This window comes from Coregonus clupeaformis, chromosome 9 (assembly GCF_020615455.1).
Source record: "Coregonus clupeaformis isolate EN_2021a chromosome 9, ASM2061545v1, whole genome shotgun sequence".
Taxonomy (NCBI): Eukaryota; Metazoa; Chordata; class Actinopteri; order Salmoniformes; family Salmonidae; genus Coregonus; species Coregonus clupeaformis.
The window spans coordinates 39,821,751-39,837,980 of NC_059200.1; the positions used below are offsets into that span (position 1 = coordinate 39,821,751).

General features: G+C 41.9%; 1 protein-coding gene across 3 annotated transcripts in view; it reads left to right on the forward strand.

Moving 5' to 3' along the window:
* LOC121573554 (active breakpoint cluster region-related protein-like) overlaps nucleotides 1-16,230 on the forward strand; it is a 233,031-nt gene that overhangs the window by 88,024 nt on the left and 128,777 nt on the right. For all 3 annotated transcript variants that reach the window (XM_045222618.1, XM_041885631.2, XM_045222619.1), the window contains exon 2: nucleotides 13,987-14,165. In XM_045222618.1, coding sequence (XP_045078553.1) covers nucleotides 13,987-14,165 — 179 coding nt within the window. The remainder of the gene's footprint in view (nucleotides 1-13,986; nucleotides 14,166-16,230) is intronic.

Consider the following 16,230-nt stretch of genomic DNA (forward strand, 5'->3'; position numbering starts at 1 on the left):
AGAAAAACAGAAGCATATGCTGTGTCCTTATCCTCGCAAGGGGAGGGTGCTAGAGTATTGAAAACAGAGGTGGCAATAATTTTGAGCCCTATCTTTGTTTTTTTGTGTTACTTGTTAAACAAAATCTATTTCTCTGGGCAATTGTATTAGTATAAAATAATATAATTTCCCAAACATTTTTGCGTACGATATTGATCAGTATTTGTATTATTTATTTTATACATTTTTGCTCATTTCCATCAAGGGTGCGAAAAATTATGGACCTGACTGATTTCTCTATAGAATTGGCATCTTCATTTGGAGAGTTGAAAGACTTACATGACGTTGTCATGTAATAACATGTATGTTGTGTGTCCTTCATGTTAAAGGTGGCCCATCTAAACCCATCAGTCTCAGGGGGAGTACTTATCTACTCCACTGAACAGTAATCCCAGGTTAGACTTGCCTGGGTATGTATGTAGCCGCTCAACTGGAGAATCCCTTATTGATTGACTGACTGACTGACTGACTGACTGACTGACTGACTGACTGACTGACTGACTGACTGACATAGGAGAGTATTGATTTTGTGCGTGTTGGCAATGGGGAGATTAGATTGTCAGAATGCATTAGATGATTGGAGTGTGTAGTCTGTGCGTGTGTGAGAGAGCGAGAGGACGTGTGTGTTCTCGTGTGTGTGTGTCCGTCCTATGGGAAGGCAGTTATTGCCACTGAGCGCTAGGGGAAGGGGCCAGGGCCTGTGTTAACTGAACTGACCTGTTTTCAGTTTTCACCACTCATTGCACAGCTGCCTACTGTAAATGGTGACTGGGCTAAAATGGAGGAAGGACCATTTCAAGGGCATGTAAGGGGAGAGAGGAGAGAGATGTAGGGAGAGAGAAAGAGAGAGGGAGTGTCTATAAGAAGTCCTCGTTGCGTAATTTTGCTCGTATAAAGTGCATAGGTAAGCTATAGGCTTATCACTTCTCCCTCTCTTCACGAGAAAGGTACTAATTCTACACGCTCCACCTGTCTTCCTCTTCCCTGTTTGCATTTGTCATTTGTTAACGCACACAGAGCGGTACAATTATTGACTCTCTTCCTCATCTCCTCCCTCCTCTTCCTGACTTTCACACATAGCCTCCTTGCTATGTTAGCCTACAGAGAATGGCCTCTCACTGTATATACACAATGGATTTATGAGGCTATTTCTCCCCTTGTGTTGAAATGAACTGTTGAAAATGAAATAACTGATATGCTTACACTTTCAGTCAGTCTTGTGAGGAATGTCTAGAATGAGGGATGCTAATTTTATGACGTTCTGAATACAATTGCTGTTACAAGATTATTCTAAATCAGAATAGTTGGAGAATGCCTCAGTAAGCTTTAGAGTAGATATTAATTTTGAGTAGACAACAGATCTATTGCTTGAGTAAACAGTAAGTACATTCTGCCTCAGTAATTACACAATGTGGGCACTCCAGCATCATTGGAACAGTTAGACCAGGATCTCATGGTCTTAAGGCGCGGACACACCGGTAGCGTTTGCCGGCGAAAATGTCGGCAGTCAGACGCCCACCGACAGGGTGGTCCCTAAAACACACCGATCTGTCAGCAAGCGAACGAACGTAGACAAACGGCTGACTGTAATTTGGTGCGATGTGTTTTCTCCTTTAGATAGTTGGACTCATGTCTCTGTTGACCATTAGAGCTCCTGAAGTAGTTTAACATGATGACTGCTCCAGAATGGGATTCTCTTTAGGAATAATACTGTAGTTCACTGAATTCGTTTTTATTAGTTAGCCTAGCTCTACAATGTGTGTTGGTTTCAGAGTTGGCACGTGTTTCAGAGTTGTCTCTTTCAGTGCAGGTTTTTTTTACCAGCTCTGTTTCTAGCACCTCTCTCTGCCCTGTTGTTTTAGTGCTCCCTCACTACAGATAAAGGCCAGTCTGTTTCTCTGTGGCCTTTTCCTCTGGCCTTTACCATACAATGAATTAGTGATGCACCAGCACAGTGTTTAGTGGAACTTTAATATGGTTGTATATGGCGGACATCTTTATCTGCTTGACCTACTACACAACTCTATGGGAGCCTGTGTGTTTTATCTGAATGCTAGAGCAGTGTCAGAAGCACGCACACACATACATACAGCCTTTCTGGGAACTGTTCACAGTTGTACGCTTCATTTTTCCTTGATGAAGAAGCCTCTTAATGAGCGTTTCCCAGTCAGTCAGGCAGACAGGCATTTCTAGGGTAGCCGTGTGTCTGTCTGTCTGTCCGTCACAGCTACACAGGCCAAATCAGGATAATCAGAGTTAATCAGGAAAGATGATGATGACCACACTCATACTCTAATGCACTCACACATCATGTACTCATACTGACTAACCCATTAAGACACATTTAAGAGACACACATACACACGCTAGTGCAGAGCGATTTTTTTAAATTTTGGTTTCAATAATTTTTTTACATGAAATGTACTATGCAGTATGTGGGTTGAATGCTGTAACAACACAGAATTAAACAATTAGTAAAAGTCCCATGATGGTAGTGACTGCCCATTACTGCTTATCACTTATTAACCATAATTGATTCACATTACTTTAATAAAATATTTCAGTTGTTGTGTAGGCTATATTACATTTGTTTTATTTGATGACTTTATTATTTCATTCCAAGTAATCATCTCATCTCTATAGAGCTGCTGCCTGACAAAATCACTATTACTTTTGACTGCTGAATACCATCTATCAATCACAGATCATGGGTTCCCAAGCTTTTTCACTCAGGCCCACCTTCCAGCATTGGGGAACATCCCGCGCCCCCCTTGTCTATTGCTATGACACAAACTGTTTACACCCCTCTTCTTGGCGGAGAGCAAATGTTGCAGGTTTAAAGCTTATTTCCTGCAATTCTACATATTTTGTCATGGGGTGCAGAGAAAACTTTGCAGTTCTAAAGCTAATTTTCTTGAAATTCTATACATTTTGCCATGTCGAATGTTTATTCATGTGATATTTGAATGACACAAACATTACAACTAAATCTATGGGCTAAAAAACCTAGCTAACAAATGTTAGCTGACATAGACTAGTTGATCTGGACATTTCTGACAAGTTATAAATAGGTCTCTAAGGTATGCAATGACTGACATGACGAGGACAACTGATGACGCACTATCCAATTTCGAAATTGCACCTTGTGCATTCTACTATTACAACTTTAGTAGACTGAGTTCTAAAAAATATACAGTATATGCAGTGCCTTTGGAAAGCATTCAGACCCCTTGACTTTTTCCACATTTTGTTACGTTACAGCCTTATTCTAACATTGATTGAATTGTTTTTCCCCCCCTCATCAATCTACACACAATACCTCATAATGACAAAGCAAAAACTGGTTTTTAGAAATTCTTGCAAATAAAAATAATAAAAATAATATCACATTTACATAAGTATTCAGACCTTTTACTCAGCACTTTGTTGAAGCACATTTGGCAGCGATTACAGCATCGAGTCTTCTTGGGGATGACGCTACAAGCTTGGCATACCTGTATTTGAGTTTCTCCCATTCTTCTCTGCAGATCCTCTCAAGCTCTGTCAGGTTGGATGGGGAGCGTTGCTGCATAGCGGTTTTCAGGTCTCTCCAGAGATGTTCGATTGGGTTCAAGTCCGGACTCAAGGACATTCAGAGACTTGTCCTGAAGCCACTCCTGCGTTGTCTTGGCTGTGTGCTTAGGGTCGTTGTTCTGTTGGAAGGTGAACCTTCGCCCCAGTCTGAGGTCCTGAGCGCTCTGGAGCAGGTTTTCATCAAGGATATCTCTGTACTTTGCTCCGTTAATCTTTGGCTCGGTCCTAACTAGTCTCCCAGTCCCTGCCGCTGAAAAACATCCCCACAGCATGATGCTGTCACCACCATGCTTCACCGTAGGGATGGTGCCAGGTTTCCTCCAGACGTGACACTTGGCATTCAGGCCAAAGAGTTCAATCTTGTTTTCATCAGACCCAGAGAATCTTGTTTCTCATGGTCTTGAGAGTCTTTAGGTGTCTTTTGGCAAACTCCAAGCGGGCTTTCATGTGCCTTTTACTGAGAAGTGGCTTCCGTCTGGACACTCTACCATAAAGGCCTGATTGGTGGAGCTGCAGAGATGGTTGTCCTTCCTTCCAAACTTCTTCCATCTAAGAATGATGGAGGGCACTGTGTTCTTGGGGACCTTTCATGCTGTAGAAATGTTTTGGTACCCTTCCCCAGATCTGTGCCTTCGACATAATCCTGTCTCGGAGCTCTACGGACAATCCCTTCGACCACATGGCTCGGTTTTTTCTCTGACGAGCACTGTCAACTGTGGGACCTTATATAGACAGGTGTGTGCCTTTCCAAATCATGTCCAATCAATTGAATTTACCACAGTTGGACTCCAATCAAGTTGTAGAAACATCTCAAGGATGATCAATGGAAACAGGATGCACCTGAGCTCAATTTTGAGTGTCATAGCAAAGGGTCTGAATACTTACGTAAATATGTTTTTTTTTTTTTTTTATACATTTGCAACAATTTCTAAACCTCTTTTCGCTTCGTCATTATGGGGTATTGTGTGTAGATTGCTGAGGAATTGTTTTTATTAAGTCCATTTTAGAATAAGGCTGTAACATAACAAAATGTGGAAAAAGTCAAGGGGTCTGAATACTTTCCTAAGTCACTGTGTGTGTGTGTGTGTGTGTGTGTGTGTGTGTGTGTGTGTGTGTGTGTGTGTGTGTGTGTGTGTGTGTGTGTGTGTGTGTGTGTGTGTGTGTGTGTGTGTGTGTGTGTGTGTGTGTGTGTATATGTATGTATATATATATATATATATATATATATATATATATATATATATATATATATATATATAGTTGTAGTCGGAAGTTTACATACACCTTAGCCAAATACATTTAAACTCAGTTTTTCACAATTCCTGACATTTAATCCTAGTAAAAATTCCCTGTCTTAGGTCAGTTAGGATCACCACTTTATTTTAAGAATGTGAAATGTCAGAATAATAGTAGAGAGAATGATTTATTTCAGCTTTTATTTCTTTCATCACATTCCCAGTGGGTCAGAAGTTTACATGCACTCAATTAGTATTTGGTAGCATCGCCATGCTCTACCAACTGAGCTACAGGGGACCAAGCTTTAACTTCCTGACTGATGTCTTGAGATGTTGCTTCAATATATCCACATAATTTTCCTTCCTCATGATGCCATCTATTTTGTGAAGTTCACCAGTCCCTCCTGCAGCAAAGCACCCCCACAGCATGATACTGCCACCCCCGTGATTCACGGTTGGGATGGTGTTCTTCGGCTTGCAAGGTACTCCCTTTTTCCTCCAAACATAACGATGGTCATTATGGCCAAACAGTTATATTTTTGTTTAATCAGACCAGAGGACATTTCTCCAAAAAGTACAATCTTTGTCCCCATGTGCAGTTGCAAACCGTAGTCTGGCTTTTTGATAGCGGTTTTGGAGCAGTGGCTTCTTCCTTGCTGAGCGGCCTTTCAGGTTATGTCGATATAGGACTCGTTTTACTGTGGATATAGATACTTTTGTACCTGTTTCCTCCAGCATCTTCACAAGGTCCTTTGCTGTTGTTCTGGGATTGATTTGTACTTTTCGCACCAAAGTACGTTCATCTCTAGGAGACAGAACGCGTCTCCTTCCTGAGCGGTATGACGGCTGTGTGGTCCCATGGTGTTTATACTTGCGTACTATTGTTTGTACAGATGAACGTGGTACCTTCAGGCGTTTGGAAATTTCTCCCAAGGATGAACCAGACTTGTGGAGGTCTACAATTTTTTTCTGAGGTCTTGGCTGATTTCTTTTGATTTTCCCATGATTTCAAGCAAAGAGGCACTGAGTTTGAAGGTAGGCCTTGAAATACATCCACAGGTACACCTCCAATTGACTCAAATGATGTCAATTAGCCTAAGTGTATGTAAACTTCCGACATCAACTGTGTGTGTGTGTGTATATATATATATATATATATATATATATATATATACATATACACATATACACATATACACATATACACATATATACATATACACATATACATATACATACAGTGAGGGGAAAAAAGTATTTGATCCCCTGCTGAGTTTGCCCACTGACAAAGAAATGATCAGTCTATAATTTTAATGGTAGGTTTATTTGAACAGTGAGAGACAGAATAACAACAAAAAAATCCAGAAAAACGCATGTCAAAAATGTTATAAATTGATTTGCATTTTAATGAGCGAAATAAGTATTTGACCCCCTCTCAATCAGAAAGATGTATTTCTCCCAGGTGTCTTTTATACAGGTAACGAGCTGAGATTAGGAGCACACTCTTAAAGGGAGTGCTCCTAATCTCACCTTGTTACTTGTATAAAAGACACCTGTCCACAGAAGCAATCAATCAATTAGATTCCAAACTCTCCACCATGGCCAAGACCAAAGAGCTATCCAAGGATGTCAGGGACAAGATTGTAGACCTATACAAAGCTGGAATGGGCTACAAGACCATCGCCAAGCAGCTTGGTGAGAAGGTGACAACAGTTGCGATTATTCCCAAATGTAAGAAACACAAAAGACTGTCAATCTCCCTCGGCCTGGGGCTCCATGCAAGATCTCACCTCGCGGAGTTGCAATGATCATGAGAACGGTGAGGAATCAGCCCAGAACTACACGGGAGGATCTTGTCAATGATGTCAAGGCAGCTGAGACCATAGTCACCAAGAAAACAATTGGTAACACACTACGCCGTGAAGGACTGAAATCCTGCAGTGCCCGCAAGGTCCCCCTGCTCAAGAAAGCACATATACAGGCCCGTCTGAAGTTTGCCAATGAACATCTGAATGATTCAGAGGAGAACTGGGTGAAAGTGTTGTGGTCAGATGAGACCAAAATTGAGCTCTTTGGCATCAACTCAACTCGCCATGTTTGGAGGAGGAGGAATGCTGCCTATGACCCCAAGAACACCATCCCCACCGTCAAACATGGAGGTGGAAACATTATGCTTTGGGGGTGTTTTTCTGATAATGGGACAGGACAACTTCACCACATCAAAGGGACGAGCGGCAGGTAGCTTAGTGGCTAAGAGCGTTGTGCCAGTAATCGAAAGGTCGCTGGTTCTAATCCCCGAGCCGACTAGGTGAAAAATCTGCCGATGTGCCCTTGAGCAAGGCACTTAACCCTAAATGCTTATGTAAGTCGCTCTGGATAAGAGCGTCTGCTAAATGACGTAAATGTAAAATGGACGATGGACAGGGCCATGTACCATCAAATCTTGGGTGAGAACCTCCTTCCCTCAGCCAGGGCATTGAAAATGGGTTGTGGATGGGTATTCCAGCATGACAATGACCCAAAAGACACGGCCAAGGCAACAAAGGAGTGGCTCAAGAAGAAGCACATTAAGGTCCTGGAGTGGCCTAGCCAGTCTCCAGACCTTAATCCCATAGAAAATCTGTGGAGGGAGCTGAAGGTTCGAGTTGCCAAACGTCAGCCTCGAAACCTTAATGACTTGGAGAAGATCTGCAAAGAGGAGTGGAATAAAATCCCTGGTGGCCAACTACAAGAAACGTCTGACATCTGTGATTGCCAACAAGGGTTTTGCCACCAAGTACTAAGTCATGTTTTGCATAGAGGTCAAATACTTATTTCCCTCATTAAAATGCAAATCAATTTATAACATTTTTGACATGCGTTTTTCTGGATTTTTTTGTTGTTATTCTGTCTCTCACTGTTCAAATAAACCTACCATTAAAATAATAGACTGATCATGTCTTTGTCAGTGGGCAAACGTACAAAATCAGCAGGGGATCAAATACTTTTTCCCTCACTGTGTATATGTATGTATATACAAGTAGATGCACAATGGATTATGGTCATTGTAGTTAATTACCATGTTTCATGTGCTAAACTATGTAGAATAATGGCCTGTTGGAAACTACAACTCCCTACTACATCGCAGAGTTCAGGCTGGATCTGATATATGTCTAGAGAAACAATGTGCGCATTGAGCTCACAGAAAAAAAACTAAACTAAATGGAATTCAAATAATTGAACCTTGTTCAATTATACTGAACAAAAATATATACACAACATGCAACAATTTCAAAGATTTTGTTCATATAAGGAAATCAGTCAATTAAAATGAATTAATTATGCCCAAATCATCTATGGATTTCACATGACTGGGCAGGGGCGCAGCCATGGGTGGGCCTGGGAGGGCATAGGCCTGCCCATTTGGGAGCCAGGCCGACCTCCTGGAGAGCCAGGCCCAGCCAATCAGGACCAGCCTATAAAAGGGCTTTATTATAGACGAATACCTTATGCCTGCCCATACCAAAACCCCACTGCCCCCATTGGGCATTCTGTTGACATCAGCAAACCACTCGTCTACACGACGCCATACCCATGGTCTGCGATTGTAAGGCTGGTTGGACGTACTGATACATTTTCTAAAATGACGCTTATGGTACAGAAATTAACATTAAAATCTCTGGCAACAGCTGTGGTGGGTATTCCTGCAGTCAGCATGCCAATTGCCCGCTCCCTCAAAACTTGTGACATTGTGTTGTGTGCACATTTTAGAGTGGCCTTTTATTGTCCCCAGCACAAGGCGTCTTGATATGCCACACCTGTCAGGTGGATGGATTATCTTGGCAAACGAGAAATGCTCACTAACAGGGATGTAAACAAATTTGAGAGAAATAGGCTTACTGTGCGTATTGTTAGAAATTGCGTAATTCAAATCTGGTATTGGAATAAGAATCAAGAGATCTTCAATCCAAGCTTAATTTATTATATGCAAAATGTATGTATGATAAGTATGAAGGTTCGTATATACGGGTCCGCTGAGATACCACGCAGGGCACTCTGAGAACTGATCCATTGTTCTAAGTTCTTCTTCAAATACTCTGACAGAAAGCCTCCACTTCTTCTGTTGGCCAACCAGAGCAAAGGACTGAGTGTGGTCCAGACTCCATTTCAGCCAATCCGTTCCATTTGTTGCCAGGCATAGTTGCTATGATAATAACCTGCGGAGTCAGCACCGAAAATACACAAATCCACTGTAGCCATGTTCAAGGACAGTTTCACAGACAACAAAGAGAGAGTGTTCTTATCAGCCTGTTATGTGAAACAATCCATATCAGTACAGTGCTCCTCATTAATGCATTCCTTCCAAGCTATTCATCACATACAGATCCAATTAAAAAATAAAACCCAACAGTATGGACATTTTCTAGGATATTTGATTTTAGCTCATGAAACATGGGACCAAGACTTTACATGTTGCATTTATATTTTTGTTCAGAGTAGTTGTTTAAAAACCAAAAATAACAGACATTTCGGTTAATTTCTCAGCACTAACACTCTTGCAGAAACTGCCACATACAAATAGAAACACAGATACGCAAGCACACACACACACACACACACACACACACACACACACACACACACACACACACACACACACACACACACACACACACACACACACAAACAAGCACACACGAATAGACACACACACATTTACCCTGGGCACACACACGGATAGACACACACACACAGTGTGCGCAAAGAACATGCAAATGGGAACATACCGGTAGAAACACAGACATACCGGCAAACATATAAACAGAGAGCAGTGGAGACAGACAGTAAAGGCCAGTGTGTGTGTGTTGGAGAGCTGCAGGCAGTGTAGTGATAGTGTAGAGACAGAGACAGAGCAGAGGCCCGCTGGCTGGCCTACATTCACCACATTCCCTGTATTAGACCGGAGGGCCTTTCCAGTCTGCACTGCGCTCACCCCCCCCTCAACCCCCTCACACTGGATACACCATAATGGGAGATGGGTAGGAGGTGGCAGTCCACTAGTTAGAGTGGATTTTCAGCTTATTCTGTGAATCTTCCAACTGGGATTTATGGAAAAGCAGGGAATGTTGGGACAGTTTGTTGGGAATGTTTGACTGTCTTAACCCTGGTGCTTTGCTGAGTTTTTTTTATGTCCATTGTGGTATGGGTCAGATTGACCCGCACAGTTTAAACACACTCAAGACAGTCAATTTTGATTACGTTGGATGATGACAGTCTACCTTGACTTCGTTGTGGTGACGGTGACCATTCTATATTACCAGCTTTAGACTTCCATGTCCTCTCTTCTCTGGATGATGGTTGTTGCATGCTCTCTCTCTCATCTGATGGAGGGAACAATTCACAATCTGGATCATCAACAGCATTGTCGTCTGAAATGTCCTCTGAAATGTCCTCTGTCTCTGAAACCTCTTCTTCTATTTCACTGTCACAGTCCAGAATTTGTGATAAGGCTTCATTGACTGAACATTTTTTGCAGCTCATTTTTGAGTGTCTGTGTCAGAGATCTGCTGCTCTGCACTGAGAAGGAGAAGCTTGGGAAATCTCCTTTTCACTCAAACATAATTATAAAAGTGCAACCAGAACCAGTCAAAACAAAATACATCAAAGACACTTGTTTATTTTGGATTTGTGCAAATATCTATACACATGAAAGCCTTTGGGTCAAAATGACCCAAAACATCATGTTTGTATACAAAATCTACACAGGCATTCCAATACATATCAGTGTGCCCACATTTTGCAGTTAGGTTCATGACCCCTAAACGAGGAAAAGTCATTTAATTTCATGGAGAAAAAGAGAGGTTAACTCAAAAGTGGAAATGGGTCAAATTGACCCGCAACATAATAGGAGTGTTAGGCTATTTATTTATCTTTGAGGGCGTTATCCATTCTCCATCTTCATGTAGATCTATCTGATGATATGGTGATTCTCTCCCAAGCATGCAGGCCTCTGTACCTCTGTAGATAATATAAGGAAAGATAATACATTTGGGCTATGTAATAAAAGCTTTAGACTAACAACGTAGCATGACAATAGAATTATGTACACTACATGACCAAATGCTCGTCGAACATCTCATTCCAAAATCATGGGCATTAATAATGAGTTGGTCCCCCCTTTGCTGCTTTTCTTCTGCGAAGGCTTTCCACTAGATTTTGGAACATTGCTGCGGGGACTTGCTTCCATTCAGCCACGAGCATTAGTGAGGTCAGGCACTGATGTTGGGTGATTAGACATGGCTCGCAGTCGGCGTTCCAATTCATCCCAAAGGTGTTCGATGGGGTTGAGGTCAGGGCTCTGTGGAGGCCAGTCAAGTTCTTCCACACCGATCTCGACAAACCATTTCTGTATGGACCTCGCTTTGTGCACTGGGGCATTGTCATGCTGAAACATGAGACGTTTCCACTTCACAATAACAGCACTTACAGTTGACTGGGGCAGCTCTAGCAGGGCAGAAATTTGACGAATTGACTTGTTGGAAAGGTGGCATCCTATGATGGTGCCACGTTGAAAGACACTGAGCTTTTCAGTACGGGCCATTCTACTGCCAATGTTTGTCTATGGATGGCTGTGTGTTCGATTTTATACACCTGTCAGCAATGTGTGTGGCTGAAATAGCTGAATACACTAATTTGAAGGGATGTCCACTTACTTTTGGCCATGTAGTGTATCACGTAATAAATAAATACTCTCTTGAAATTGGGTTGAATGGGTTCAAGTCTACATTTTGTATTTGAGTCTTTTAGCTCTAGCAGATGCTTTTATCGACAGACATAAATCCAGTCTTAAATCAAGCATTCAGAAGGCCGAAACAAATCACCTTATCCTCGAGTGACTGCCCTGCCAGACAATGTTTCCACAATTTAACCTCACCTCCCCATCATGTGATTTTCCTTGTCATATTTTACTTACCATACACCACAATGGCAATATTTTAATAGCCAATACCGGCAACGATGACACAGGCTGCTGGTCTCACGTTTTATTAAAAATCAATTATGCTGAAATGAGATTTACACAGTGGCATAAAAAGGGGTCCGTAGGGCGTCACGTGAGTCTCAATTACCAGTCATCTACAGAAGGTTTATATTTTAAATAAGCAGTGCTGAATAAAGCATATTAAGCCATATGGCTGCAGTTAGAATGGCTCTATAGCTCTGTGCTCAGTCAGCTGGCTCTCATGCCCAGATGGCATGACGCATTGCATAGCAACATAGACAAGCCCCTGTGGTGTATGGGGAGGACGTGGTAGTTGAGTGACAGGTGGGTGGTCCATTGGCTGTGTGTTGTCAGCCATGTCAGTGACTGACAGATGGGTTGGTCCCGCCTCTCTGGGTCCGGTTCATATTAGGGCTCTATTGTCTATGTAGGCCTATATGCCACTGAGGATTTCAGATTCTGTCTGATACCGCTTTAATTTTCAATTTGGGCATCACATCTAGATAATTTCAATGCTACTGTGTGTTATGGAGAGATGCTTTATAGCCAGAGTCATGGCTCTCATCTCTCTCTAGCTGAAGGTCCTAGACATTCATGGGTACACACAGGGTGTTTCTCAATATGCATACTACCGTGCTCCACACTCATGTTCCAAGTGCATTCTCCGAGGACATACTCTTGAGTACGTTCTTGTTAGGACGAGAGTGTAGAGAACGCATAAAACATCACATTTGAGAAGCAGTAGCACTCCCCCTACTGTATTACCTCACGCTGCATCTCCCCATTCAATGAACCTTCTTCCAGACAGGACAATGGCAGCAATAGAGAAGAAACAAGATATACATAAAGCAAATGTTTTACTTCATAATTATCAGCTAGATATATGTGAATCGGTGTTATCTAGCTTGCCAGGCAAAAATTACCTAAAACTAATGTTATGCAAGGTACAGTAGATGTCAATTATTCGTGGCCAGCTAGCCAGTAAGCCATATTGACTTACTATGGACATACCCATTCACTGAACCTTCCTCCTAGCCAGGACAATGACAATAGAGACGAAACAAGATATACACAAAGCAAATGTTTTACTTCATAACTATCAGCTAGCTATATGTGAATCGTAATAATGTAGCTAACCAGATAGATATAACAGGCAAAAATGAACTAAATCCAATGTTATCCAAGGTAGATGGCAATTCTTCATGGGTAGGTAGCTAACAATTATTTGTGGCTGTCTGGCTAGATAACAGTAGTTGCTAGCCAGTTAGCTCTATTGACTTACTATGGGCTTGCGACCTATGCACAGTGGGTATTCTAGGCAGGTAACCATGGCAAAATTAACACAGCATGTATTTATTAATGTATGAAGATAAAATATTGTAGTCAGGCAACATATAAGATGTGAATAGGCAACATTTCATTCCGAAGTCAGTGTTTTTTCTCTTGCTTCAGCTCAAATAATGTCCGCCATTGATTTCAAGAAAATGTGTCATTTTTTACTTGTTGCGTCAAATTAATTTGCATACTTTCCGTTGAAGCTTGCATCGATGCAGGCTTCAAAATATGTACAAAAGGAGTACGCATTTGAGAAGTGCCCTCCGTGCTCCATTTCCCATACTTTGATTTGGACTCATACTCCGACCCTCCTGTGCTCCAATTTGTGTGCTCGGAGCACGGTATTATGCATTTAGTTACATCTTACAATACAGTACATTGGTTATATACAATACCAGTCAAAAGTTTGGACACACCTACTCATTCAAGGGTTTTTCTTTATTTTTACTATTTTTTACATTGTAGAATAATAGTGAAGACATCAAAACTATGAAATAACACATATGGAATCATGTAGTAACCAAAAAAGTGTTAAACAAATACAAATATATTTTATATTTGAGATTCTTCAAATAGCCACCCTTTGCCTTGATGACAGCTTTGCACACTCTTGGCATTCTTGGCATTCTCCCAACCTCTTTTTCGCTTTCCCCCCCACGCTCTCTCTCGCTGTCCCCCAACTCTCTCTCCCGCTCCCCCCCACGCTCTCTCTTACTCTCTCACCCCACCCTCTCCATCTTGCACTCTCTCTCCAATGTGGGTTTGTATTGCCCATCATTCTTTATGCACTGTATCCTAACCCCTCTCCTTCTCTCTCTCCTTCAGATTTCAACTATAACACAGACGGGTATGACGGTGACGCAGCAGAGGATCGTAAGAGTCAGGACGGTTCAGAGACCATGCCCTTCATAGACGAGTCCCCCACCATCTCCCCCAGCCTGTGTGCATGCGGCCCCGATGGAGAGGCCATCTCCCCCGCCCCCCCAGAGGGCCTGCTACCCGGGGTGAGTCCTGCACACACATGTGCACACACACACTCACACACACACACACTGGAGTAAAGGACAGTATTGCAGAGGTGCACAGCTCCAGCTTGCAAGGTCTGGGGCCTGGGTTACTTCTTACTCCTGTCAGTGCTTTTGCTGCAAACACTTCTTATTCCTACTGTGAGAGTAATTCAGTGTGGTCACAACCAATGGTCCCTCTAATATTTTTCAGCAATGAGCAAATTTCTGCTGTCTGCTGAGTGCAAACTTGAACGTTGTGAAACCAATGTGCAACTTCCAGTGCCCGTTTACTGTGAACACTGAGGCGTTAACCGCTTTAAGTTACAGTTTTAACAGTGGCCAAGTAGGCTACTGTGGCTATTTAATCATAATGTAGGCCTATCAGAGTGGCCTACCATAAAAAAACAATGGAGAAAATGCATCCCATAACATTTTAACATGGAAATGGCTGTTCTATTATTCAGCCTACAGTAGCCACATTATTCAGCCTACAAAAAAGTGTTAAACAAATCAAAATATATTTTAGATTCTTCAAAGTAGCCACCCTTTGCCTTGATGACAGCTTTGCACACTCTTGGCATTCTCTCAACCAGCTTCATGAGGTAGTCACCTGGAATGCATTTCAATTAACAGGTTTGCCTTGTTAAAAGTTAATTTGTGGAATGTCTTTCCTTCTTAATGCATTTGAGCCAATCAGTTGTGTTGTGACAAGGTAGGGGTGGTATACAGAAGATAGCCCTATTTGGTAAAAGACCAAGTCCATATTATGGCAAGAAATTTCACAAATAACTTGTAACACTTTTTTTTGTTTACTACATGATTCCATATGTGTTATTTCATACTTTTGATGTCTTCACTATTATTCGACAATGTAGAAAATAGTAAAAATAAACAAAAGGCCACTGTGTTCTTGGGGACCTTCAATGCTGCAGAACTTTTTGGGTACCCTTCCACAGATCTGTGCCTTGACACAATCCTGTCTCGGAGCTCTACGGACAATTCCTTCGACCACATGGCTTGGTTTTGCTCTGACATGCACTGTCAACTGAGGGACCTTATATAGACAGGTGTGTGCCTTTGCAAATCATGTCCAATCAATTGAATGTATCACAGGTGGACTCTAATCAAGTTGTAGAAACATCTCAAGGATGATCAACGGAAACATGATGCACCTGAGCGCAATTTCGAGTCTCATAGCAAAGGGTCTGAATATTTATGTAAATAAGGTATTTCTGTTTTAGTTTTCTTTCGCAAATAATTCTAAAAACCTGTTTTCACTTTCATTATGGGGTATTGTGTGTAGATTGATTAGGATTTTTAAAAATGTAATCCATTTTACAATAAGGCTTTCGGTATGTTGCATTGAAATGGGCTAATATTGCGTTGATTCGATCACAATTGCCATAGTAAAGGGAAACGTTGATAGTGTTAACTAGATTGAATAATGGCGCCGGAGGGGATGGCAGCTCCTAACCAACTCTGCTATTTTGTTTGTTTTTTTGCATTGTTTGTAACTTATTTTGTACATAATGTTGCTGCTACCGTCTCTTATGACCGAAAAGAGCTTCTGGACATCAGAACAGTGATTACTCACCTCGAACTGGACTAAGATTTTTTCTTTAATGAGTCTGATGCAAAGGATATACTGCTTTCTCGAGACCAGGCCCAAATCCCCGTCATTCGCATGAAGAAAAGACAGAGAAAAAGGGGGTGGAGTTCAGGGTGCCTTGTGAGAATTCGTAGGTGAGTGGGTAGACCTCCATTACCATCCGTGCTATTGGCCAACGTGCAATCATTGGAAATTAAAATGGATGATCTGTGATTAAGACTATCCTACCAACGGGACATTATCTTATGTTTCACCAAGTCGTGGCTGAACGATGACACGTATAATATAGAGCTGGCTGGGTTTTACGTGCATCGGCCGGACAGAGCAGCCTCGTCTGGTAAGACAAGGGGCGGGGTATGTGTGTCTATTTGTCAATAACAGCTGGTGCACAATGTCTAATATTAAAGAAGTCTTGAGTTATTGCTCGCCTGAGGTAGAGTACCTCATGATAAG